This window comes from Pelecanus crispus, chromosome 1, assembly GCF_030463565.1.
Source record: "Pelecanus crispus isolate bPelCri1 chromosome 1, bPelCri1.pri, whole genome shotgun sequence".
Lineage (NCBI taxonomy): Eukaryota > Metazoa > Chordata > Aves > Pelecaniformes > Pelecanidae > Pelecanus > Pelecanus crispus.
In genome coordinates this window covers 166,358,151-166,383,879 of record NC_134643.1, presented here as the reverse complement: position 1 = coordinate 166,383,879, position 25,729 = coordinate 166,358,151, and the positions used below count along the sequence as shown (strand labels likewise).

The window sequence follows — 25,729 nt, the reverse complement described above, 5'->3', positions numbered from 1 at the left end:
GTGGAGGAGCGGTGAGGGAGTGCTGCATCTTTTGTCTTTCCTTCCCTAAATCGTTTTCACATGGATATGGCTAAGGGAGAAAGAAAGAGGGCCGGAGAGAAAATGCCGGGTGCGGGTGGGACCCCACGACTCGGGAGAGAAACCAACAATTACAAAGGAGCTGAACTGCAAGAGGGGAGGGGGGAAAAATGCATTTATTTCATTTTATTTTAAAGGATGCGTCACCTTGTCCTCGACCGGCTGGAGCTTCAGCAGGTGCTGCGTTACAGTCAGGAGGCCGCCGCAAACCTGGGGCTCTACCCAGGCTGAAGAGGAGGTGTTGGGGTGGCAGCTAGAGTATTTGACGAGCCGCCCCAGGGAACGGCGGGGCCCTGCCAGCCCGCAGCCCTCCCCCGGCTCTCCCTCTGCCCGGCACGGCCAGGGTGGGAGCCGGGCATCTCCCCTGGCACCGTCCCCCCGCGCAGGCGTGCGGCTTGGGTGGCTGAGATGGCCCAGCGTGGCGTTATTAATGCTTTTTCTTACCAAAAGAAAAAAAGAAGGGGAGGGGAAAGGGGGGGAGGGAAAAAAAAAAAAAAGAAAAGAAAAAAAGAAAAAAAAGGTCCGAGTCTCTTTAATTAAATTAGTTACCGTACAAACACCATAGGGTTTCGTACACGGAATAAATAGCGTGAGTCAAACCTGATGGCACTTCCACGCCAGCCCCCCGTGCCAGGCGGCTGCCGCTGCAGCCGGGACCAGCGCGGCGGGGCCGGGACCGCCGGCGGCACGGCTGGGCTCGCCTGGGCACGGCTGGGCTCGCCTGGGCACGGCTCGGCTCGGCTGGGCACGGCCCGGCCCGGCCCTAGGGCGCCGTTCTGCCCCCCGAGGTCCTGTGGGGCTCGTCCCCCTCGGAGGCCGGGGAGGCGTCGCGGCTGGAGGCGGGGGTGCGGGGCCGGCGGGCAGCCCCCCCGGCCTGGCAGACGTACCACTCGCTGAGGTTGGTGACCGGCGGGGAGAGGGCGGCGGCGGCGCGGCCGCGGGGCGGCTCGGCGGCCGGGTCGGCCTCGGGGGGCAGCGGGCCGTCGGGGGGCCCCGCCGCCGCGTAGCCCTGGCAGCCGGGCGGCGGGGAGGGCGGCGGCGACTTGCAGTGGATCTTCATGTGCTTCCGCAGGGAGCTGGGGTGGGTGTAGGACTTGTCGCAGCCGCGGATCTTGCAGTAGTAGGGCTTGTCGGAGGTGGGTGTAGGACTTGTCGCAGCCGCGGATCTTGCAGTAGTAGGGCTTGTCGGAGGTGTGGACGTGGGAGTGCTTCTTGCGGTCGCTGCTGTTGGCGAACTTCCTCTCGCAGCCGTCGAACTCGCACTTGAAGGGCTTCTCCCCTGCCGGGACACAGCAACGGCAGCGTTACCGGCGGGCGGGGGCACGGCGCTGCCCGCACCCTGCTGCCCGCACGCTGCCCGCACCCTGCCCGCACCCTGCCCGCACCCTGCCCGCACCCTGCCTGCACCCTGCCCGCACCCTGCCTGCACCCTGCCTGCACCCTGCCCGCACCCTGCCCGCACGCTGCCTGCACCCTGCCCGCACCCTGCCCGCACCCTGCCCGCACCCTGCCTGCACCCTGCCCGCACCCTGCCCGCACCCTGCCCGCACGCTGCCCGCACCCTGCCCGCACCCTGCCTGCACCCTGCCCGCACCCTGCCCGCACGCTGCCTGCACCCTGCCCGCACCCTGCCCGCACCCTGCCCGCACGCTGCCTGCACCCTGCCCGCACCCTGCCCGCACCCTGCCTGCACCCTGCCCGCACCCTGCCCGCACCCTGCCCGCACCCTGCCCGCACCCTGCCCGCACCCTGCCTGCACCCTGCCTGCACCCTGCCCGCACCCTGCCCGCACGCTGCCTGCACCCTGCCCGCACCCTGCCCGCACCCTGCCCGCACGCTGCCTGCACCCTGCCCGCACCCTGCCCGCACGCTGCCCGCACCCTGCCCGCACCCTGCCCGCACCCTGCCCGCACCCTGCCCGCACGCTGCCCGCACGCTGCCCGCGGCGCCCGGCGCAGCCCCTCCGCAGCGCGGCCCCCGGGGGCGAGCAGCAGGGCAAAACCTCCCCGTCCCTCTTTTCTCCTTCCCTCTCCCCGCTCCCCGCCACGGCCGAGGCTTCCGATTCCACACACACACACCCCCACCCCCACCCCCGCCCTCCACCCCACCCTCCCCGCTCCGTATTTTGCAAACCGTGCCGGCGGCCCCCACACCCGGAGCCCCAGGCTGGCGGCGGCCGGGCCCTGCCTTGTTTGCCCCCCGCGCCGCTCCCCTCGCACACGAGGAGCCTTCATTACCGCCCTAATGACCGAGCCCAAACAAAACCTCTCAATGCCTTCGCCTGCGAGGGCTGCCGGTCGCCGGCAGCCTGGCTCGCCTGGCACATCTCCTGCCTAATCCGTTCCCAATGGGGCACTACGCTGGGGGAATAATTAGGCTGGGGGAAATAAATGTAACACCTGTTTAAGCATCCCCATGGAAAGAGGGAGCACCCAGCAGCCCTCACCGGGAAGCTGCAGGCTGGGGACAGCCGCCGGGCGCTGGTGGTGACAGCAGCGGGCTGCTGTTGCCGCAGCTGGTTACCTCAGGCTAATTTGGGGCTAAAAATCACCGGCCCATCTATTTTAAGAGCTTTACGCGTTGTTTAACAGTTAAAGGGGTTGTGAAAATCAGCCCGGGGCGGGTTTGCCTGGCGTACCTTTCACCTCAGCCCCCCCCCCCCAACCCCCGCCCCGCTCCTGACATGCCATACCCTGGGACATATATGTTCTGGTACATATAGCCCTGCCCCGGACCGACCCTTCCCCATAGTTCCCGAATAGGGTTGAGTAAATGCCTATTGCTGAGAGACCAGGGGAAAAAATGTGCCGGATCCCTGTACTCCGCACGGACTGGAGTTTCTTACAGCAACTTTTTCTTTCCTTGCCGCGCTACACGTGAGCCCGGCGCAGACAGACCTCCACTGATAATCCTTGTCGCGACTATTGCGACTCTGGAGTTAAAAACCCTGTCGGTTCAGGCATGGCTGATGCGTATTTTCAGATCCGTTTTGCTCTGAGCGCTCAAACATAACAACCCAGCAGCTCTCTCGGTGGACGTTTTCTAATTTTCACCCGGCGATTTTTACTGCTCCTTCCGTTTGCAAAACCGTATCAGATTTAGCAGAATAATAATGGAAAAAAGAAAACGATTTTTTATTTTTTAAAAAACAGCTATTTCTCGGCTGTTACTATAGAAACATGTACCTCCGCAGCCTATTTACGCGTCAACTTTTTCAATTAAAATCTCCTCACCTACCAGCGAAGTGGTAGCACTAGAAAGAGCAAGCTTATCCTTAAAAAAAAAAAAAAAAGGATGGTAAGAAAATGTATCTTGTGGGTTTTAAGCGGAGTTTTCACGTGCACGGAAGCCCCTGCACGCTCCCACTCCCACCGAGACAAATCTCGAGTCACCTCGGTTTTTGGTGGGGTTTTTTGAGTTTGTGGTTTGTTTGGTTTGGGGTTTTTTTGTTGGGTTGTTTTGGTTTTGGGTTGTTTTGGGTTTTTTTTCCTGGAGAAATAAAGCCAATTATTAAAGATTTGGCCGGTTTATATCTGTATTACCCCAAGGATGAAGGCTCACATGACCCGCTGCTGGCGGTGGCCCGCAGAGCCCCAAGGGCAGCCCCCCCCCCCCCCGAGAGATGCTCGGAGCCCCCCCGGGCTGCAGCGGGCACCGAGCTGCTGCCCAAACCGCGTCTCCCCATGGCGAAGTGCTTTTCCCCGTGGGCTCACGCGTGGGCACTCTCCCGGGGGGCTGTGCACCCCTGGAGGGGCCGGGGGAGAGGGGTCCCCCTCTCCCCCGGCCCCTCCAGGGGTGCACAGCCCCCCGATATCTCCTCCTCGCCAGCCTCCGGATCGCGACGGTCCAATTCCACACAAATCCAGGAGCAGGGAAGGTCCCAGAGCGTCCCTGGCACGCTGACGAGGGCATCACGTCAGAGTTTAACCATTTGTAGGTGGTTTCAACCCAAGGAAGGGGGCGAGATGCCGGGTGCCGTCCCCTGACTCCTCCCGGCGGCAGCGGGGGGGCACGGAGGGGGCTTTGGTGTCACCCTCCCCCCCCTTTTTTTTTTTTTGTGAGGGGTGGTAGGAATCGTTGAGGGAAAGCCTGGCGACCCTGAGCACGGTCCTCGGCGAGGGGGCAGCGATTTTGCGGGACGAGGGGTCCCCGTTAGGATGCAGCCCCCGCCAGGGGTGGGGACAGCGATTTGTCCCCAAAATAAGGTGAGGCGCAGGGCGCGGCGTGCAGCTCCTAGGGTGATGCTTTCGAGGAAAAGGGGGAAAAAACCCAAGCAAGCAAACGCCTCCTGAATTACCGACATACTCTTCTTCCTGCAGGATTATCAGAAACGCGCAAAATCCCCTAATGATACAATTACCGTGTTGTTATTCCCTCCCTCCCCCCCAAAATACCCATAATAAACGAAGAGTTTGTAAATCTCACCTGCTCCCAGGCTGCACATGACTAAATTAAAGCTGAGGCGGCAAAATTACAGTAATTAATCTGATGGGGACGGGCAGAAGGTTTGGGATCCCTCGTCCACCCGAGGGCTGTGTGTGGGGAAAGAGTCACGTCCCCTTCACCCTCCCGTGGACCGAGCTGTCATTCGAGGGGGTTGTTGCCCCCCACCCCGAGCCCCGAGGGCTGGTTTGTTGCAATGGCCCCTTCTGCGTGGAGACAGGCTTTCCCCGTGGGCTCACGCGTGCGGGACCCTCTTGGTCCCCCTCTCCCCCGGCCCCTCTCGGGGTGCACAGCCCCCGGGGAGCAGCGGGTAGCCCCCGGCTGCAAACTTCTCCAAATTTCCTTTGCAAGGGGCCATGTCCCACGCAGGGCCTCGGGGCAGCGCTCGACCACAGCTCAGAGCTGCAAACTGTGCCCGATACATATTTAGGTTATTTTGGGGGGGGGTCCTTGTCCCGCTGAATCCCTCTGCTCCCCCGCCCCAAGCCTCCCCCGGACTCGTTCCTTTCCCCTCCTTGGAGCTGGGATGGGGAGGGAGTTGAAGAGCCCGGGAAGGAGTTGAGGAGCCCAGAAAGGTCCGCGGTGAAGTTTTGTTTTCCAAATCAAGACAGATGGGGACAGCTAGATAACAAAAACACGGGCCTCCAGCATTTAACCCATTCCGCGGTGCCATTAACACACCACACCACCCCCCCAAAAAAAGTGTCAGCCCCCCCCCGGCAGGAGACATCTCCCCCCGCCCGGCTCTGGGCGCAGAGAGCTGGGCATCCTCAGGTCTCCGCAGCTCCATACGGGCTCATGCCTGACATAGTCTGGAGATAAAAATCTATAATCCTTTCTGCCATGGGCCATTTGGTTTTACATCGGAACAACACGTTGCACGGCCGCCGCTTTTCTCTTCCCGAGCAGCCCACAATAAATCAAGAAAGCAATTACGGCAACTCCACTTCCTTAAGTGTCCTCCGAGGAATAATATTTGTCTACCACTATAAATCCCGGCTTCGTTCGTTTTCGGCGGAGTTTTTACACCCTGAGCGAAATGCGTATTTCGGGGGTGGCGAGAAAGGAAGGAGAAAGGGGAGGAAAAAAAAAAAAAAGAAAAGAAAAGAAAAGAAGGAAAAAAAGACTGAAAGGCTCAAACACACCCCGTAACCCCGAGCCCCTCCGGGAGCCCCGCAGCGGGCCCAGCCTGCCCCCCGGGCACCCCCCGGGGGTGCTGCTCCCTCCTCCCGCAGCTCCCGCTCCGCCAAGCCCCGCCGGGCAGCCCGGGCTGCTTGGAAGTTTCCTCCTCAGATCCACAAAGAGAGGGGAGCGTCCCCCGGCCAGCGCCTTCCCCCTCCCTGCGCCCTCCTCCCCGGCTCCGCGGGCACCGCCGGAGGCGGGAGCAAACGCGGGCAGCACCGGTAGCCCCGGCGGCGGGGGCAGCCCCGCCAGCACCGGCTGTCCCGGTAGCAGCGGCGGCGCCGGTAATCCCGGTAGTATCGCTAGCCCGGGCAGGGGGGCACAAGCGGCTGCGGGGGTAGCCCCGGCAGCGCTGGTCGCAGGGGCAGCTCCGGTGGCGGGGGCAGCGCGGTTGCCCCGGTAGCCCCGGCAGCCACGGTAGCCCCGGCAGTCCCGGCAGCCCCGGCAGTCCCGGTAGCCCCGGCAGTATCGGTAGCCCAGATAGCTCCGGCAGCCCTGGTAGCCCCGGTAGCCCCAGTAGCCTCGGCAGCCCTGGTAGCCCCGGCAGCCCCGAGCGCAGGCAGTATCCGTAGCCCCGGCAGCCCCGGCAGCCCCGGCAGCCCCGGTAGCCCCGGCAGCCCCGGCAGCCCCGGTAGCCCCGGCAGCCCCGAGCGCCGGCGCCGCCCGCAGCGCAGCGCAGGGGAACTGCGCCCCCAAGAGCCCCCGCAGCCCCATCTCCGCCGGGCCAAGCGCCCCTCGCCCGGCTGCGTCCCCACCGGCAGAGCCGGCAGGAAAAGCAGAACCGCCGTCCTTCTTTCGGGGGGGTGGGGGGCGGCGAGCAGCTCCCCCCAGCCGTGGGGTGAGCCCCCCCCGGGCTGCCCCGGGCTGGGGCGGCGGAGGCCGGGCCGGGCGGGCGCTCATCCTCTCCTCGCTCTTCCGCAGGGGCTGCTGTTCATCTGCCCCCGGGCTCGGCGTTATTTATTAATCGGTGTATTTATCCGCTGGTGCCGGGGTGTGGGGAGGTGGGTGGCGGGAGGGGGTGGGGAGGGAGCTGCCCAAAGGTGCGTGGGGGTGGGGTGGGGGGGCCGGACACAGACGTGTGTGCAGGGCAGAAGGGGCCGGGTGCGTGGCTGTGTGTGCGTGGCCCGTGTGCTGCCGAATTACTTATTCATGAAAAAGTCACATGTCCGGCGGTGCGTAGGAGAGGAGGAAAAGAGGGGGAAGGGGGGGAAGGAAAAAAAAAAAAAAAAGAAAGGAAGGAAAAGGAAGAAAACCCTTAGAGAGGCGGGGGGGGGGGGGGGGGGGGTTGGAGACGGTGGGGGGGCACCTACCTGTATGAGTCCGCTTGTGGATCTTGAGGTTTTCGGAGCGGGCGAAGACCTTCCCGCAGCCGGGGAAGGGGCAGGGGAAGGGCTTCTCTCCCGTGTGCACTCGGATGTGGTTGATGAGTTTGTATTTCGCTTTGAAGGGCTTGCCTTCGCGGGGACACTCCTCCCAGTAGCACACGTGGCTGCTCTGCTCGGGCCCGCCGACGTGCTCCACGGTGACATGGCTCACCAGCTCCTGCATCGTGCTGAAAGTTTTGGAGCAAGGCTTCCTACCGCCCGGCGGCGGCGGCGGCGGCGGAGGAGGAGGAGGAGGCGGCGGCTCCCGGTCGATCCACTTGCAGATCAGCTCTTGCTTGATGGGCTGCCGCATGTACCGCAGGAAGGCCCCGGCCGCCGCCGCCGCCGCCGCCCCGACGTGGGCATGGTGGTGGTGGTGGTGGTGGTGGTGGTGGTGGGGATGGGGGTGGTGCGGGTGCCCGTGGCCGGCCGCCGCCGCCGCCGCCGCCGCCGCCAGGTTGAGGCTGACGGAGCCGTAGCCTTGCAGCGCCGAGGAGGAGGAGGAGGCGGCGGCGGCGGCCCCGTAGTGAGCCTCGGCGCGCCCGTAGAGCTCGCCGGCGGCGGCCGCCAGCCCCAGGCGCATCTGCCCGTTGAGCGGCGGCTGGCGAGCGGCGGGCGCGCCCTGCTCGCCGGCCGGCGGCGGCGGGAAGGCGGCGTGCGCCCCGTCGGCCGCGCCGTAGGTGCCGGCGGCCGAGATGAAGACGCCGTGGGGCGGCGGGTGCGGGAGGTGGGGGGAGCCGGCGGGCGGCTGCTGCTCGCCCAGCGCCCCGTGCGAGGCGGCGGCGGCGGCGGCGGTGGGCAGCTCCCGCCGCAGCGGGAAGTCCCGGCCCGCCGCCCCCCCCGAGGGGTTGCCCGGGAGGGCGGCGGCGGGCGGCGCGTAGGCGGCGGCGGTGGTGGCGGCGGCGGCGGCGGCGGCGGCGGCGGCGGCGGCGGTGGCGGCGGGCGCGGCGAAGGCGGCGGCGGCGGCGGTGAGCGCCTCGGGCGTGAGCTTGAGGGCGGCGGGCTGCGCCATGTGCTCGGGTCCCAGCGGCGTGAGGGCACCGCCGGGGTCGCCGCCCGCGTCCCCCGGGTGGAGGTGGGCGGCGTGGTGGGGGTGGACGTGGTGGTTCCCCAGCCCCGGGAAGCCTGTCATGTTCTGGTGAGGATGGGGCTGAGCCGCTGCCAAATCCGCTAATCTCAGTGTCGGGTTCCTCTTGCTCAAAGGGGGCTCCATAACGACACAGCCAAGCCCATCTACGCTCGCTGTTGTTATTTTTTTCCCTCTACCCGCCTTCAAAAACATGTATATATTAAGCGGCTCTTTAACTTCTTTTGTCTGCGCTCCTAACTCCGCGCATCCCCGGCCCCGCTCTGGCCGCCCGCGATTGGCAGAGCCCTCACCACACTTCGGCGGCGCGGTGGGAAATACGGCTCGGACAGGGCGCCGGAGGGATTGGACGGATCCCGATGATTGGCAGCGGCTGGGGCCGCGCGATTGGCTCCCTTTCAGGCCGCCGGCGCAGCGGGGATCCGCCCCCGCCGCCCCGCCACCCCCCCCCACCCCCCCCCGCGCCGCCCCCCGAAGTTGCACTTGCAAAACTTCGCGCGGGGCCCGACGGGGCGCACACCCGCCCACCCCCCCCCCCCCCAACGCAAACCCCCCGCAAACCCCCCGCACCCCGCCGGCAGCGGGCAGCAGCGGGCGGCAGCGGCCGCTCCCCCGGCGCTGGACGGGGCGCGCTGCTCGGAGGCGCTGCGCCGCCGTGTTCACGTTCGCGGGGCCGCGGGGATTTCTCTTCCTCCCCCCGGAGCAGCCCACGCGCGGGGCTGCCGCCGGGCTCTGCGCTCGGTTCCCTTCTCTTTTCACTTATTTTCTCTTTTTTTTTTTTTTTTTTTTTGGAAGTCCGCCATTCATTCATCGATAAGGCGGGAAAGCACGCCCTGGTGCAACACCCCCACACACACACACACACACCCCCACACCCCCACGCGAGGCGAGGCTGTGTGTACTCATGCCCAGGGCGGGCGATCGAAGGCAGCACTAGGGGAAGGCAGCCAACGTTTTCCTAAAAAGAAGGCGGCGGGGGACGGGAGGCGGGGGGATTCCATTCCTTTAGAAAGTGAATGAGCGAGCAGCCGGCCGGGGGGGGGGGGGGGGCGGGGGAGCAGCCCGTGTCAGGGAGAAGTTTTGGGGGCCTGCGCTTGCCGCCTCCTTGGCGGCTTCCTCCTCCCGAGGTGCCCCGCAGCCCCTTCCCGGGGCGCCCCGTCGGGAGAGCCGCCCCCCGCTCCTCGAAGCTTTGGGAAGCCGGGGAGGGAGGGGGGCGGTGGGCTGGGAAATTGGGGAGTCTCCGGCTGGGGGGTGTCTGCCAGGAGCTGCTGCCCTCGACGGGAAAGGGAGGGAGAAGTTGGTGGTCCCCTGGGGTGGGGGCGCAGAGGTGGGGGGCGGGCGGGGGGAGCGATGGGACCATCCCTGGGGTGCGGGGTGTGTTGGTCCTCCAAAGTGAAGCCCTTTGTGGAGCGCCGAGACTGCCCCTTCCGCACGAAGGAGGATGCTGCCGTTTGGGGGTGCCGAAAAGGCAGGCTCAGGGATTTCCCTGCCAAGCAAAAAGGGGGAACAGAGCATTGCCGTGACTTTCCTCTGGGGCTGCGGGAGGAGGGGTGGCCTGTATTGATATGTCATCCGCTTTCCTTCGGCTGCTGGTCCCCCTGGGAATGCCTGGCGCTCCCGCGCTCCTTAGAAAGTGCAGGCAGGCTGCCTGTCCTTCCCTGCCTGCGGGGCAGCGAGGGACGCTCCTCCGCCACGCCGGGAGAGGAAACGGGGCGGGGGACGCCAGCGGACACCCCCCCCCCCGCACCCCTCCCGGCCCTCCCCGGCCGCCTCATCCCCCCTTGACCAAAGCACCTCTGCGTGTCCCCGCCGCTGCCCTTTGCAGAGCCACCCCCCGAGCAAGCCCCGCTCCCGCCCGGCATTTCCCGGGCCAGGCTCCAGCCCCCCCCCCCCCCTCCCCCCCGCTACTCACGTGGGGAAAACTCGCAGGATTTGGCCCAAAGTGGGGGAAGGGGCTGTAGGGCGGGAGCCGCCCCCGCTGGGACCCCCGGCTTCCTGCCCCGCCAAGGGGGAGCGAGACCGGACGGTGTTCCCCTGTCCCCCTCCCCACGCCCCCCCGGAGCTGAACCGGTGCTCCCGGCTCTCCCGGCGTGGCGGGGGTCTCAGTGATGCTGCAAGGCAAGGAACGAGAATAAATAAATCCCCGGGTTTTAAAAGGGGCTGCTCGTTGGTTTTATTGCACAGTAAAAAACAACTCCTCGCAACCCAGCCGTACGCCTGCACACGTATTTCTGTACGTCTGTTTCCTATACGTGCATCCAAAAAGTGCCCTCCTCCCTCCCCAAATCCTGAGGTCCCGCGGTGTGACGGTCTGACGGGGGATGCCGTGGGGTTCAAGAAGAGTGCCGCGGCCACCTTGCGCACGCCTCCCCGTCCCGCTCGCGTTAAACGCAGCGTGATCTGTATCTGTCATCGATTTAATATGTCTTAATTCAAATATATCCCCCCGATCAATTTCTTTTTATGAGGGGCTATAAAACAAAGAAAATATTTTATAGCTGGGTAATAGGCGGCTGACCCGCGACTGTGGGGAGGGAGGGGTTGGCCGCGACTCACGTGGAAATTCGCCCATTTTTAGGACGCCGGGAAGCGAAGGTGGCTGCCCGGGCCGGGACAATTTTGGACGGTGCCAGCTCCAAAAAGGGCCGTGAAGAATTTTAAAGCCCATTAACTCACCGACCCCAGCTCAGGCCCAGGCTGCCGCAGCGCTGGGGGGCTGCGGTGGGGGGAAGGCGGGCGGTGCCTCCCTCCCCCCTCCAAAAAACCCCCGCCAGCGCCCGTCGGGGGTCGGCCAGAGCCCTCCCGCCGTGCCCCGCTCGCCGGCAAAGCCGCCAAGGGACCCCGGGGGAGGCTGCAGAGGCGGGGTGAAAGCCTTGGAAGTCCTCAAATCTATTTGGTAAAGGTGCCTCTAGAAACCGCGCTCGGGCTATCGGGCTTTAGGAGGTGTTTAGCTGGAAAATGTTGTGCTGTAGGCTGCATTATGTAAATGTATGCTAATGATCATGAACACCATTTACAAACAATCGGCTTTAATGCACGTCTTATTGATAGTTAGGGAGCGGGGAGCAATGTTTTATAACGTGTAAAACATTCTTCTGGGGAACCATTAGAAAGTGAGCGCGGTTGCCGCTTTCCTCGGCAAGACCTCCAAATCTCCCCAAACCTGCTGAAATAGCTTACCCCGCGCCCGAGCCGTCGCGGGTGGCTCTCTTCGCTGGTGGGGCTGCCTTGCGGCGTGGGGGAGCCTGTGGCGCGGTTCCCCCCGCGAACACTCGTGACCGGCGCTGCCTTCGCCCAGCAGCAGGCGGGAGCGCCCCGAGTCACAGCCCCGCGGCGACCGAAACGGCGGGGGGGGGGGGTAACCCCGGCACCCCCCCTCACCGTCCCGTCGCGGGGATAGCACGGAGGCGCCGGGACCCCGGGAGGGAGCGGGGGTGGGGGGTGGGAGGGGTCGTGGCTGCCCACGGGCTCGAAAGGGGGGAGAGAGATGGGCGATTTGGCGGCGAGGCTCCCTGCCCCTCCTTTCCGGAGGGGATCAGGGGATGGATATTTTATACCCTTAAAAATAAACTTCTCCTGCACCCACGAAACGCCCGGTTCTCGTCGCCTCATGCACCCAAGTGGGAGCCCGAGGGCTGGGGCACGGCCCCGAGAGGGTGCCGGCAGCGTGCCCGCCGTCGGGGCTGCCGGGGCCGGGACCCGCCGCGCGTTTGGGACGGGGACTCGCGGGCGCCTGCTGAAGTTTCGGAGCTGCCATTTGCAGTGCGCGCCTCGCCAGGGAAAGCGGGCTCCATCCCCGCACGTCCCCTTCGGGGATTTGCTCAAACAGGGACAAAAGAGGGACAAAAAAATTCCATCCTTCAGTCCCTGTGTGTATATATATACGTGTGTGTATATATATCTATCTATATTTATGCATACAGAGAGAGGAAGAGATAAAGGGAGAGGCGGCCTCAGGAAACCCAGGCCAAATTTTGCTCCGCGCTCTCTCCCCCCTTCCCCTCTCTCTGCAGCTGAACGTCACCGTTGGAGGAAGCTGTTGAGATAAATCAAATAGTGACACTTTGACGGCTTTACTTGTATAAGCAATATGGTTACCATATGGCATTGTTATTTATGAATGACAGCATAAATTGTATTACAAAGTCCATCGCGCTTTATTGGGAAGCTTCTCCCCTGCCTCTAACGCGTACGCGGGCATCTCCAGGAGGAAAAAGGTGAACCTCACCCAACGCGGCGGGTGCTGGGGCAGACCCCATTTTGGGGGCGCCGCGCCGGCCGCGGGATGAGGGGCGCAGCGGGGCCGAGCGCGGGGCGCGCAAAGTACGCGGCGTTGCGCGTCCCTCGGCGGCAGCTGGGCAGGGCGGCGGCACCGGCTGCCCCTCGGCCGGGGGTCCCGTCCTGGCGACCACCGGCACCCTGCTCCTCGCCCCCGCCGCCTCGCCGCATCGCCGCCCAGCGCGGGGTTTTACGCGGCAACTTCTCGTTTTATGTATGTAAGCGCAACCGAGAGAACAATAAATATTAATGGCACGAAAGCGCGGTGCTCCTTCCTGCTGCCCCCGCCCTGCCTAGCGGTTTCTTTTTTTTTTTAAAAAAAAAAAAAAAAAAAAAGCATTTAAAAGTTACAGCTTTGGCTGAGATTTTCATTATTTCCCCTTTTTTCTTTTACATTACGCTGCCGGTAGAGCCTGACAAAGAACTTTTGTCCCGAAGTGTGTTTTACAGAGGGAGGCTACAGCACAACACATGTGGTCTTCACGGGTCATAGGTCGAACGGCCTAGAAGTGCCTCGGATCGGCACCATCAAAGGTAACCTGCAACTTAATATCCTGTTGATGAGCTTGTTGAATTTATGAGTGTCTGTGATACAGACAACGGTGCAAGTGATTCCGCTCAATTGGCCTCTTCTTCCCAGGCTACGGCCCGGCCGCACGCCCCCTCCCCGCCCCGCACCTCGGCCCGTTACTCCGGGGAGAAGCGAAGGCTGAATTTGGGGGGGAAAGACCCCTCTCTTGCCCCTCGGTCGGCCCTTCCGCCTCTCCTTCCCCGGCGAGGCTGCCGCCGGCCGCATCCTCCGGCGGGCAGAGCCCCCCTCGGCTGCCCGGGGACGCGGGGCGGGGGGTGGGGGGGCGGAGGAGCCTCCCCAACACCCCCGGCCCGGGGGGGTGACACCTCCCGGGGAAAGGGGCTAGAGGGCCAGGGCGGTATATGCAGTCCAGGGGAAGCGAGAAATTGCTCTCGCTCGTCCCTCCCCCCCCCCCCCCCCCACCCCAAGCTCCCTCCGCATCAGCAGCCGGCAAGAATAAGAGCAGAGCAGGAAAATTCGGAAAACTTACGAAGGGGGGAACGCTTTCCCGGGAAGGCTGGCGTTCGCTCTGCAGGTCTGGCACCTCCAGAAACCTGTTGAAAAACTTCTTTCAATAAAGCAGTTTAGCACCGACTTTGGGTGAGCGCTTTTGCTTTCCTCCCCCGAAAGCTGCCCGTGAGCCGGAGGCTGCGTTCCTGGCGGTGGCCCGGCGGGCGAGTGCGGGGCCGGCTGCCGGTGCCTCTGCCCCCCCTCGCCCCCCGCTCCCTGCCCTTGTTACCCCGTCACATGGGGGAAAGGGGTTTTGCGGTTCGGAGGGAAATAAAGCACTTCTTAGGAGGGACGGCGACGTGACTTTGAACTTGGATCAGCTCCTCTGTTTCCTGCGGAGAGAGCAGGGCTGGAGCCCTGAAAGAATAGCAGAGCGCGGCCAGCCCGCGGGGGCTCCGGCTGGAATTCACCGCGTCCCCCCCTCCCCAAAAGCGGGCCGGGGCCGGGGCCGCTGAGCCGGCAGAGTGTGGGGCAAGGGCAGGGAAGACAGGGGAGGCAGGGGAGGCAGGGGAGGCAGGGGAGGCGGGGGAGGAAGGAAAAGAAGGAAAGGAAAAAGAATAAAAAAGAGAAAGGAATAAAGAAAGAGAAGAAAGTAATAAGAGAGAAAGGAAAATAAAGGGAAGGAGGAAAGGAGGGGAGGAGAGAAAGAAGAGAAAGGAGGAAGGGAGGAAACCAAGAAGGAAGGAAGGAAAGGAGGAAGGAAGGAAGGAAGGAAGGAAGGAAGGAAGGAAGGAAGGAAGGAAGGAAGGAAGGAAGGAAGGAAGGAAGGAAGGAAAGGAGGAAGGAAGGAAGGAAGGAAGGAAGGAAGGAAGGAAGGAAGGAAGGAAGGAAGGAAGGAAAGGGATTAAAAGGGAAGAAAGAGGAAGAGAGAAAGAGAGAGAAAGAGAGAAAGAGAGAAAGAGAGAAAGAGAGAAAGAGAGAAAGAAAGAAAGAAAGAAAGAAAGAAAGAAAGAAAGAAAGAAAGAAAAAAGAAAGAAAAAAGAAAGAAAGAAAGAAAGAGAAAGGAGAGAGAGAAGAAAGAAAGAAAAAGAAAGGAGAGAGACAAGGAAGAAAGAAGAACGAGGTGAAAAAACAGAAGGTAGGTATTTGTATGAATATTTAGCCTTTTTTTTTTCCTCAAAAAACCCCACCAGTATTATTAACTGGGCGTTTTTCTGGACATTTTGGTTCCCTTTCTTATCTCAGATGTAGTAATTTCTCTTAAATTCGGGGGAAAAAAAAAAAAAAAAGTGTATTCAAGGGTCTAGTTGTCCGCATGATTTTTTCACTAATCTGGAGGCAGACGATGCAGGAGACCAAGCTTTCCTCTCCCAACTTGGGCTCTCGAAATCCCCAGCAGCGGTGGAGGACACTTCTCAGACCTCCGCTTCGGAAACCTTTCAGGGAAGGAAAATAGAATTTGTTCGCGGTCTGTCCCTGGGAGCCTGGGGGGGGTCAGGACAAGGACAGCATATGCTCCCAAGCTGCAGCCTGGGAAGGCAATATCTGGGGAGCAGACACTCCTGCCTGCAAAGACAGGACCGAGTGACGGCGTGGTGAGGAGCAGAGGGCTGTTGGCATCAGAGGTGTAGCTCGGCATTAATATTCAGTTTATCTTCTAATGCCCATTTCGGATTAGAAGGAATCCCGCTTCTTCCCAAATTAAATCCTCGCCTTGTTCAAAGAGTTAATGTCCGGTACTGGCACATTTCAGCCACTTTCGGACAGGCTTGGGAATATTTTAACTATTTAGTGACAGTGCTGGGGAAAACCTTGTTTAAACAACTCTAGCTGGTGGGCAGTGGTACCTTTTCCTTCTTCCTTCTTCCCTTCTTCCCTTCTTTCCTTCTTCCCTTCCTCCTTCCCTCCCTCCCTCCCTCCCTTCCTTCCTTCCTTCCTTCCGTCCGTCCGTCTGTCGCTGCAAAAACCCTGCTCGGAGGCTGGGTCCAGGTTTGAAGCGTGCCTGTGCCTGATGCGGGATTTAATGCCGTGAGGAGTCACAGGAGGAATGTCGCAGGGACAATTTCAGAAAGCCCCACCAAACCACCCAACCCCCTATATTTTGGGTTGCTTCTCCGCCAAGCCCAGAGCCGGCGGGGGTCGAGGCGCAAGGTTAAGCGCAGGACGGCGAAGACGACAAATGTGGCGGGTTTTAATTTTTTCCAAAGCCTTATTTATCGGTGAGCTGCTGGCCCCGAGATGATTATTTTTCAGCCACTACAAAACAAACCGAAGCAGGGGCCAGACATGTATTTACTGGAGGGGGAGGGGAAGGGGACTTGTTTGCTCTGTGTGTGTGCGCGGGTGTGTGTCTGTGTGCTCGGCCGTATGCTTTTTTTATTCTTGCCATGTAAGAATCCGGTTTCCAAATAACAATGGCAGGGTGGGTTTTGGGGTTGGTTTTTTTCCTTGTCGGTTTTGGTTTTGTTTCGTTTTCGAGAAGGGGAAGAGACAAGGAAAACTCCTGAAGCATCTGCTCTCGGGTGCCCATTCACAACACATGCAGATCCACTCCTCTGCTCCCGCACAAGTGGTTTGGAAGCCCAAACAACCAGGGCGACCGTTCCCTCTTCTGTTTTCTTTTTTCTTTTTTTTTTTTTTCTCCCCCCCCCCAGCCGCCGTCGCCCCGCCAGCGTGACTTTTATCGGATTCCCCCCTCGCTCCCTTTATCGGTTTAATTTGCTTTAGCCGAAAAAAGGGGGAAGGGGCTGCAAGGATGGGCGAGATCCTCCCTCCCTCCGCCGCCACCTAAAAAAAAAAAAAAAAAAAAAAAGAAGAAGAAGAAGGCGGCAGCCCCCCCACCCCCCTGTTTATGTTTTAAGCCCCTCGCTTTGTTTGTTTGCCTCCCGAGGCAGGATCGCATGGCCAAGCGCACATCGATATTTTCCGTGCGTGTGGCTCGCCGCGCCTCTCCCCCCGCCACGCCACCCCTTCCCCTCGCCGCGGGGGACGCGGGGGGGGACACACGACACCCCCCCCTCCCCCCCAAAAAAAAAAAAAAAAAAAAAATCCGCCGGCGGCGCCGGGCTGAAGGCGGCCACCGTGGGTCCGCGGCGGGCGGGGGCGGCGGGGCGGGCAGGGCGCGGGGCGGCGGCGCCGCCATTAGCCGGTGTGCGGGGCCGCCGGGATGGCCGGGGCGGCCGGGCCCAGTGAGCGGGCGGCGGGGGAGCGGGGGCGGCGCCGGGAGAGGAGCCGGCAGTGCGGGCGGGGAGAGGGAGAGGGGCCGGGGGAGGGAGGGGGGGAGGGAGGGAGAAGGGGGGGGAGCGAGGGGAGGGGGAGAAAAATAAAAAGCCGCCGCCTCAGCAGCGCCCACCGAAATAAACAGCGGAGCCAGAGGGAGCGAGGGCGCGGGCGGAGCGGGGCTGCAACTCCGCCGCCCCGGCCGCGCCGCTCCGGCCCCGGCGCTCCGCGGCCCCTTCCCGCCCCCCGCCTCCCCTCCCCACCCCCACTGCCGCCCTTATTGTTTTTAATCCGCCTCCGGCACCCCCCCCCTCCCCTCCCCACGCCCCTCCGCGGCGGCGGGCGGGGGCGGCGCGGCGCGGGGCACCCCCCCTCCCCGGGGTCCCTTCGCTCCGTGGGAACCCGCGGCTGCAAGTTTTTCTCCGTGAGAGAGACACGGCTAATGCCCGGCGGAGGATAAAACGCGAGAAGGGGCCCGGGGGGCGGCGGGGGGCCCGGGGCGGCGGGGAGGGCCGCGGCCCACGCGGGGAGCGGCGGCGGCGGGGCCGGGCGGGGGTCGGCGGCGCTGACATCCCGGCGGCGGCGGGGGGGGGGGGGGGGGCGTGTGTGAGTGCGTGTGTGCGTGTGTGTGTGTGCGTGTGCGTGCGTGTGTGCCGCAGGGAACGGCGAGGCGAGCCTTGCCCCCCCCCCCGTCCCCGTCCCCAGCCCCGTCCCTCCCCTGCTCCCCCTCCCCTCCCCTGCCCGCCCCCGCCTCAGCTCCTTTAATACACTTTGGTTCTCCGCTCGCCTTTGGACTCTGCTCTGCCTGGCTCCGGATACGGCTCCGGCGGCGGCGGCGGCGGCAGCGGGCCGGTGCGGGCGGCGGCGGAGGCGGGGGGACGCGGCGGCTGCCGGGGGGAAGCGGCGCGGAGCAGCGGCGGCGGCGGCGGCGGCGGCTCCGCGCCGGGCCGGGCCGGGCCGGGCCGGGCCGGGCGGGCGGGCGGCGGCAGCCCGGCGGCGGTAGCGGGGCGGCGGCGTTGCCGGAGCGGCGCGGACCATGCTGCTGGACGCCGGCCCGCAGTTCCCGGCCCTCGGCGTGGGCACCTTCGCCCGGCACCACCACTCGGCCGCGGCGGAGATGCAGGACCGGGAGCTGAGCCTGGCGGCGCAGAACAGCTTCGTGGACTCGGCGGCGGCGCACATGGGCGCCTTCAAGCTCAACGCCGGGGCCCACGACCTCTCCCCCGGGCAGAGCTCGGCGTTCACCTCGCAGGCGCCCGGCTACCCCGCCGCCGCCCTGGGGCCCCACGCCGCCCACGTCGGCTCCTACTCCGGGGCGCCCTTCAACTCCACCCGGGACTTCTTGTTTCGCAGCCGCGGCTTCGGGGACTCGTCGCCGGCCGGCGGGCAGCACGGCATCTTCGGCCCTGCGGCCGGCAGCCTGCACCACCCGCACACGGACGCTCAGAGCCACCTCCTCTTCCCGGGCATCCACGACCAGCACGGCCCCCACGCCTCCCAAAACGTCCTCAACGGGCAGATGCGCCTGGGCTTGCCGGGGGAGGTGTTCGCCCGGTCGGATCAGTACCGCCAGGTCTCCAGCCCCAGGACTGACCCTTACTCGGCGGCTCAGCTGCACAACCAGTACGGCCCCATGAATATGAATATGGGCATGAACATGGCAGCCCACCACCACCACCACCACCCAGGTGCCTTTTTCCGCTACATGCGGCAGCAGTGCATCAAGCAAGAGCTCATCTGCAAGTGGATCGACCCCGAGCAGCTGAACAACCCCAAAAAAAGTTGCAATAAAACTTTCAGCACCATGCACGAGTTGGTCACCCACGTCTCGGTGGAGCACGTTGGGGGACCCGAGCAGAGCAACCATGTCTGCTACTGGGAGGAGTGTCCCCGGGAAGGCAAGCCCTTCAAAGCGAAATACAAACTGGTCAATCATATCCGAGTGCACACGGGAGAGAAACCCTTCCCCTGCCCCTTCCCCGGCTGCGGAAAAGTTTTCGCCAGATCAGAAAACCTCAAAATTCACAAAAGGACGCACACAGGTAATTCGGGTTTCTTTCGGCAGATTCTCCCCCTCTGCCCGTGCCTGTAGATAAAAGTAGGAACAGATAGAGACTCGGACAGGGAGAGAGAAAACGATGGGAGTGATAAAATAAGGATCCCGCTTAGTATTTTTTTCCCGCTCCATCACACGGCTGCGTTTGTTTTGGTTTCTTCCCCACCAGCATTCCTCTCCTCCCCCTCCCCCCCCCCCAAGATTTCGAACTGATTTTACTGATTTCTTTTAATTTGCGGGGTGAGCGATGTAGATTCGTGCCGAGGCTCGGCGGGGTCTTTCCGCAGAAACGCAAAATACAGCGCGAACTAAATTCTGCCGTCCTGCTGAAAGACGGGAAGACGCTTACATCCATCCATCCATCTATCTATCTACATACATACAGACATAAAACGCCTTATACATTTGCGATGCGCGACGTATTGGCATATAACTTCAGCGCTTGTGAGTGTGGCTTTCATGTATGGATACCGAGAAACTATATAAATACGTGCAAAATCCGTCATTAGTCCAAAATCCAGTAGGAAGAGGCAAAACGTCCCTTTCTGGGAATGCTTTCCATTAAATTTAAGTGGTGTGAGCAAGGCAATAAAATTTTCTCATTTCAAAAAAAAAAAAAAAAAGTGTTTTTAAAGTCTCACTCGAGGTGATTTAAGGTGCTTTTGCAACAGTTTATTAAATTATGTAATAGGGAACAGAGGATTTGAAGGTCGGAAACTTCCACCCAAATCAGGTGGAAGAGGGGTGAAGGAGCCCGGGCTTATCCCGATGGAAAATCGCCTGAGCCGAAGGGTAACAAAAATAAACGCATCCTCCCGCCTCATCTATTATTCATTTACTACTCCTGCCGGCTCGAGCCGTGCCAGACTATTTCATAAAAGACGGCCAAATATTTTAGCGACTTCCACTCTAAATATTTACCCGGAGAAAGGCTAAAAATCCCGAGGCCTATTGTTTTCTCAAGTGCTAAGCCCGATGCGAGGTGCGAGACGAGCTTTAACAAGGTTTAAAATTTGAGAAATGTGTTTGCATGGGATGCCCGCACTGAAGTCATTGTGTCTGAGCGGATGTCTTTAAGAAACAATTTAGGTGCTAATGGAATTTAATGTTAAATGCTTCCCCCTTCAAAGGCGGGGGGGATGTGGAGTTCTCACCTCCAAATTACTCCCCGGCATTGGGGAGTCCTGGCAGCCGGGCGAGAGGAATCCCTATGAAAATTAAATGGAGTATTTTACAGACGTTTAGTTTTCCCAGCGGATGTGCGTTTATCTCGAATATCCATACACGAAACAATCTGCCCGGCCTTAAATCTGTCGGTAATGGTTTCCAGTTTAACAGGATAGCGGATTTGGTACCGAGGCGAAACGGCTCGATGCCTTTTTTTTTTTTTTTCTCCCCCTCTCTCTTTCCCTAATTTATCATTTTTTTTTTTAATCGCCTTTCTTCTTCAATCTCTTTCGGAGCCGGCACCGGTCGAAATAAAACCGAGCGCCCCAGAGGGGCCGCAGGCAGGATGGCGGGCCGGGGTGCCCCCGGGGAGGGGGGGTCCTTTTGGGAGGAGAAGCAGGCGGGGGCCGGGCAGTGCTTCGCTGCGGGGCGAAGCGGCAGCGGCGCGGCCCTGCGGGGCCCGGGGGCGAAGCCGGCCCCTGGCTTTGGGAAGCGGCTGGGCGAGGCGGCCGGGAGCGGGGGGCCGAGAGAGGAGCCGGGAAAGGCGGGGGAAGGCCGGGGGCGCGGGGCTGAGCGGGGGCGGCCGCGCTGACCCCCGCCGCTCTCTTGCAGGGGAGAAGCCCTTCCAGTGCGAGTTCGAAGGCTGCGACCGGCGCTTCGCCAACAGCAGCGACCGCAAGAAGCACATGCACGTCCACACCTCGGACAAGCCCTACCTGTGCAAGATGTGCGACAAGTCCTACACCCACCCCAGCTCCCTGCGGAAGCACATGAAGGTACCCGGCCCCGCAGCCGGCGGCGGGAGGCGGGAGGGCGGCCGCCCCGCACCGGGCGCCCCGTCGGGGCGGCGGGCGGCGGGCGCGGGGCCCGGGGGCGGCGGCGGCGGCGGCGGCGGGCCGGGCCGGCGGCGGGGGGCGCGCCCGGGGGGCGGCGGCGGCGGCCTCCCCGTCCCCCCTCCACCCGGCCGTGTTGCCTTTGCCCCCCAGGTGCACGAGTCGTCCCCGCAAGGCTCCGAGTCCTCCCCGGCCGCCAGCTCCGGCTACGAGTCCTCCACCCCCCCGGGGCTGGTGTCCCCCAGCGCCGAGTCGCAGAGCACCAGCAACCTCTCCCCGGCGGCGGCGGCGGCGGCGGCGGCGGCGGCGGCGGCGGCGGCGGCCGTGTCCGCCGTGCACCGGGGCGGCGGCGGCGGCGGCGGCGGCGGCGGCGGCGGCAGCGGCGGCGGCGGCGGCCACAGCGGCCTCTCCTCCAACTTCAACGAGTGGTACGTGTAGGGCCCCGCCGGACTGCTCTGCACGGCCCCGCCGCGCCCTCCCCTCCCCGCCCCGGCGGCGGCGGCGGCGGCGGCAAGGAGGGAGCGAGCCCGCCGGAGATGCGCCGGGAGACGCCGCCGCACCCGCTGGCAGCGAAGTGACGGCCGAGCAGGATGGGGACGGGGGGACCTTTATGTCCCCACACCCCTCCCGCCTTCGGGTCTTTTTTTTTTTTTTTCATTTTTGGTCGTTGGATTTTTCCCTTTTTTTTGTCTTTTTGAGAACATTTTGAACCTAAAAAAAAAAAAAAAATCTATGAAAGTACGTGCTGAAAAACGTAAGACAGCGAGTAAATAAATAGAGGAACGGAAAGGGGAGAGAGAGGGGGGGAAAAAACCGACCCCAAACGCCACCAGCGCACCACCCAGCAAAATGCTTCCCAAGCCGGCGGAAAGAAACTCTCCCTCCGGAGCCTGCAGACAAAAGATCAGAGACTCAAACTCCCCCGGCCCCCGCGCCTCCCCGCCCGGAGCAGCCAGCGCCCTCCCGCCCCACGAACTGTGTACATAGCGGCCCTCTCCTTCCTCCGGCGAGGCGGGGAACCAAGTTTTCCTGGATTCTTGGTGTATAGGAGTTCGTCCCGTTTGTAAACCGCGGATTGGTCCCCTTCTTCTTCGTGTTTTGGTTTTTTTTTTTTCCGTCTTTCGTTTTTTCCCCCCTCTTCCTCCCTCCCCGAGAAAGTGATGGACTTGTTTTCTTTCCTCCCGCTCCCCCTCCCCGCCTCCCCGCTCTCCTCCTTTTTTTAGTTCACCCCTTTAAAAAAAAAAAAAAAGTAACGTGGAAGAAAAAAAAATGGTTTCTTTTGTAATTGTGATATCTTGAATATTGTGTTCCTTTTTAAGAGGCAACTTGATTGTAAACTGCATTTCAACTATAGACTGGGGAAGAAATACCGTGCCAAAGTCTCCATTCTGTTACTCACAGACACACACACGAACAACAACGCTTGTGAATGTATTTTTTCTGTTAGCTGGGTTTACATGTGATGTTTTAGTGCTTTTGCAAGTTCAATTTGTTAGTTCCTGTTCGGAAGATTGTGAGAAAAAATAAACGTCGTGCCGTTAGCTTTTCCGTAATAACACCCTTCCTCCTGTAAATACCTGTTACCATATTTATCCATTTGTAATTAAATTATGGTATTAACTTGCTACAGAGGAAACAGTATTTATAAAGAATGTTTCTTAACTATAAATATGTACAATTGTGAGCATAAACTGTTTCAGATTTTTTATTTGAAGGTTTAAGTGGTTTCATCATTTCTTGTGATATGTTTTGAGAGTAATGCATACAGAAATATAATAAAACGTGTTGAAACTGCACGAGCTGTTTCCTTTTTATGCCAAGGGCTCTCTGAAACCTGCTGTAAGGCGTGTGAGGGGGGGCTGAGCGGCGGCTGCAAAACAAATGCTTTTAAAAAATCCGCCGGTTTCTGGAACATGAGGATTTCTTCCAGCTGGGCTGCCCCTCCAGAGAAAAAAAAAAAAAAAAAAAAAAAAGAAAGGAAAAAAACCCCAAACATTTTGGGAAGCCTCTGGGCTGAAAGACAAGGGTGAGCGTTTGCATCTTTCCCAAGTGACTCGCAAGGCAGGATCTCCTTTAGGAAGAGCTTTACACGGCGGAGAGCGCAGCTCCCCTCGCCTTCTGCCCTGCTCGGGCTTGCGCTGCTTCTCCCGGTGCGTGTGTGGCTGGGGAGCTCACTGCCCGCGGCGTGACAGCGCGGGGCCCTGCGGGACGAAGGTGGAGGGGCAATGGCCAGGCGCTGAGCGCCGCTTTGAGCCCCAAATCGCGCCCTTCCGCGCCTCCCCCTATTTTCGGCAGCCTCCATCCAGCGCTGGAGAGGAGAAGGTGGCGATGCCCGAGAGCTCACGTTTCCCTTCGAGCTTTTTTCCCCCCTTCTCTCTCTCTTTCTCTCTCTTTTTTTTTTTAGCCCTGGGAGCTGTTTGGGTTGTCAGACGTGCGCAGCGAGGGACGGACAGCCGCCGGAAAAGCGGTGCCTTTCCCGGGGTGCTGGCCCGGCGCTGCGCTCCCCGGGCGCCGTCGGGGCCCGGCCGGCAGCGGCTGCCCGGGCACCCCCCGCCGCACCGGGACACCTAAGGCGAGTGTGAGAGCAGCCGAGGAAATCGTGGAAAACCCCCTCGGCCTTGCCAAGCCACCGAAATACGCCCGGCGCTGTCAGCCGGGCTCCGAGCGCCCTGCGGTGGCTGCGCTGCCTTCAGCCGCAGCTTGGGCAGGCGGGGAGAGCCCTTCGCACCTCACGCCCGGCCGGCCCCACCGCCACCCCCCCTCCGGGCCAGTCGTCGGGGTTGGGGTTTTTTCGGGCTTTATCCCCCGTGTTCAAATGGCAATAGGGGTGTCCCGCGCCGGTGTGGGGGAGATGAGGGTACGCGGGGCCCTGATCGCTTCTGGGGTGAGGTGGGGGTTCCCTGCACCCAGGGGGAGGGGAGGAAGGAGGGAAAGCCACCCCACCCCCCCGCCCCGTCCCGCCGCTGCCAGCGAAGTTTGGATGCGGAGCGGAGACGGAGCTTGCTCTGCGGCCGCGCCCCTCCCAGCGCCGCCGTCCCCGCGCACACGGCAGGCTCCCCGGGTAATCAAACGGCTATTAAAACCTAATTTATGTTCGGTAATAATATGACGCCGAAAAAAATATTTATTAAAATCATTGGCATATGCCGCCTGCCCCTTGGAGAGATCCGTGGGAAATGCAAGCTGCGAGGATCCCTCTTTGTCCTGCCGGCCTCCCCGCAGACGAAAAACCGAACGGGGGGCCCCGCTTGCAGAGCCCGGCGCGTGCTGCCGACCCCTGCCAGCCACCGGATCTCCCGGGGCTGGGGGGTCAGGGGCAGCCCTGCCCCGGGGCAGCCACCCCCGCTCCCTGGTCCCCCCTGCCCCGGCCGGCGAGAAGCGCCGCGGAGCTGGGCTCCCCCTCATCCCCCCCCCCCCCCCCCCCCCGCCCCCCGGAGCCGCTCTGGCTTCGGGGGAGCCCCAGGGGTGATCTCCCCCTCCACCCCCGATAGCGGGGATGCACAGGGCAGGTGCCCCCCGCCCCCCCCCCAGCCCAAAGCGCAGGTCGTGTGGCAGCAGGGGCAGCCCCGCTCCCCCCGGGCAGGGATGCCTCTCCTCCGGCAGGCCCGGGGAAGGGGCTGCGGTGGCCGTGGCCGTGAGCGAGCCCCCCCCCCCTTCCCTGTCGTCCCCGGGCTGGCCCTGAACTTGACCCTGGCCTTGGCGCATCCAGCCCGCAGCCCCTCTCCGCCCGCCTCCCCCGGGCCCTGACCCCGGCCCGGCCCTGCCACGCTTAAGGCAGAGCGGTAATTCACCGGGTTCAGGGGTTGGGGGGTTTTTTAGGGGGAGGGCAGCCAAGACCCGCCTGGCAGCCTTGTGCGCGGGTGGCCCGGGCTTAGAGAACCCTGGCCCCGGAGTCCTCGTCTGCGCCCCTCCTGCCCTCTCTCCTTCCTCCACCTCGCCCCCCTCACCCCAATTCCCCCCCCCCCCCCCCGCCCATCTCTCTCCCTTTGTCTCCCACACCGAGCCTCAGCTTCCCAAACCTCCCCGCCCCGGCCCTGACGGCAACCTGGGGACCAACCTGGAGGGAGGCCGGGGGCTCCCTCGGTAGCCCCGGTCCTCCCCCGAGCCCCCCCCGCCCCGTGCCCAGCACCGGCGTGCCCCGGCCGGCGGCCCGCACCCCCGACGGCGCTGCCCCGACGGCTCCCGGGGAGCCCCGGCCCCGCGGCCGGTGGGCAGGGGGGGCACAGCGCTGCACCCCCGCCGGCGCCCCGCGCCCGGGAGAGCGGTGCCCGGCTGCGGCAGCCCCACCGGGCCGCTTCTCCTCCGGCGGCGTGACTCTGCATTTACCGTGAAAAGCAGCGTGGAGTTGTGGTTTTAATTCTCATTTTTGTCATCATCATTATTATTATCAATCGTAAAATTCGCTCCTAACTCTGCCTGGAGACCCCCTGAAAAGACGGAGCGATTTCCCTGCGAATTGCTCTCTCCTCACGCCCTCCTCCCAAGCCAAAAAAAAAAGAAAAAAAAATTGAGGCTTCGTCCATAAACCAAGTTGTGCTCTGCCCCGGGCACCCGCACAGGGAGGGCAGCTCGCCGCTCAGGGCTGTGTCTTGCCTTTACCTGCCCCCGCTGCCCGCACCGAACGGACCCCTCCGCTTCACCTGGTTCGGCTGCTTTAGCGGCTTTGTGTTCGAGCCGGTGGCGACAGTAAAAAAAAAAAAAAAAAATAAAGCAAACCCCGAAGGCAAACCAATCTCCCACCAAACAAACAGAGATGACAGCAGCCCAAACCGAAATAAAATAAAATAAAATAAAATAATAAAATAAAATAAAATAGGGCAGCTCTCTCCCGAACCCGAGCGCGGAGCGGCTGCCGAGCCCGGAGGTGCCGCTGCCGGTGCCGGTACCGGCGGGGCTCCGCAGCGGGCCGGGGGCTGCCCCTGCCCGGCCAAGCCCCCGCCGCGGGCAGCCGGGGGGCAGCAGCCCGGGCTGCAGCCGCTCCGTTTGGCTCTGGCCAGACCT

At 62.5% G+C, this 25,729-nt stretch overlaps 2 protein-coding genes across 6 annotated transcripts; one reads left to right on the top strand and one right to left on the bottom strand.

Moving 5' to 3' along the window:
• Window positions 1–841: 841 nt before the first annotated feature.
• ZIC5 (Zic family zinc finger 5) lies at window positions 842–8,349 on the bottom strand. Its single transcript, XM_075727329.1, is given in 7 exon segments — window positions 842–1,217; window positions 1,273–1,357; window positions 7,014–7,450; window positions 7,452–7,485; window positions 7,488–7,922; window positions 7,925–8,019; window positions 8,021–8,349. Coding segments are annotated over 7 exon segments (1,791 nt in total).
• Window positions 8,350–17,708: 9,359 nt separating this feature from the next.
• Window positions 17,709–21,166, top strand: ZIC2 (Zic family zinc finger 2). 5 transcript variants are annotated; one of them, XM_075720094.1, is made up of 4 exons: window positions 17,709–18,714; window positions 20,508–20,671; window positions 20,882–21,027; window positions 21,118–21,166. In XM_075720094.1, exons 1-4 carry the CDS (start codon window positions 17,709–17,711, stop codon window positions 21,164–21,166), a joined length of 1,365 nt encoding a protein of 454 aa, XP_075576209.1. The 5 variants fall into 5 exon arrangements, with proteins under 5 accessions (XP_075576209.1, XP_075576201.1, XP_075576193.1 ...); XM_075720086.1 differs by having other exon boundaries at window positions 20,882–21,033; window positions 21,121–21,166; XM_075720078.1 differs by having other exon boundaries at window positions 20,882–21,036; window positions 21,124–21,166.
• Window positions 21,167–25,729: the final 4,563 nt, after the last annotated feature.

Bases quoted from the DNA above. Each gene is read 5' to 3' on its own strand.
- ZIC2 (XM_075720067.1), top strand. From the start codon at position 17,709: ATGCTGCTGGACGCCGGCCCGCAGTTCCCGGCCCTCGGCGTGGGCACC. The intron at 18,715-20,507 runs GTAATTCGGGTT...GCTCTCTTGCAG, and splicing joins TCACAAAAGGACGCACACAG to GGGAGAAGCCCTTCCAGTGC. The intron at 20,672-20,881 runs GTACCCGGCCCC...TTTGCCCCCCAG, and splicing joins CCCTGCGGAAGCACATGAAG to GTGCACGAGTCGTCCCCGCA.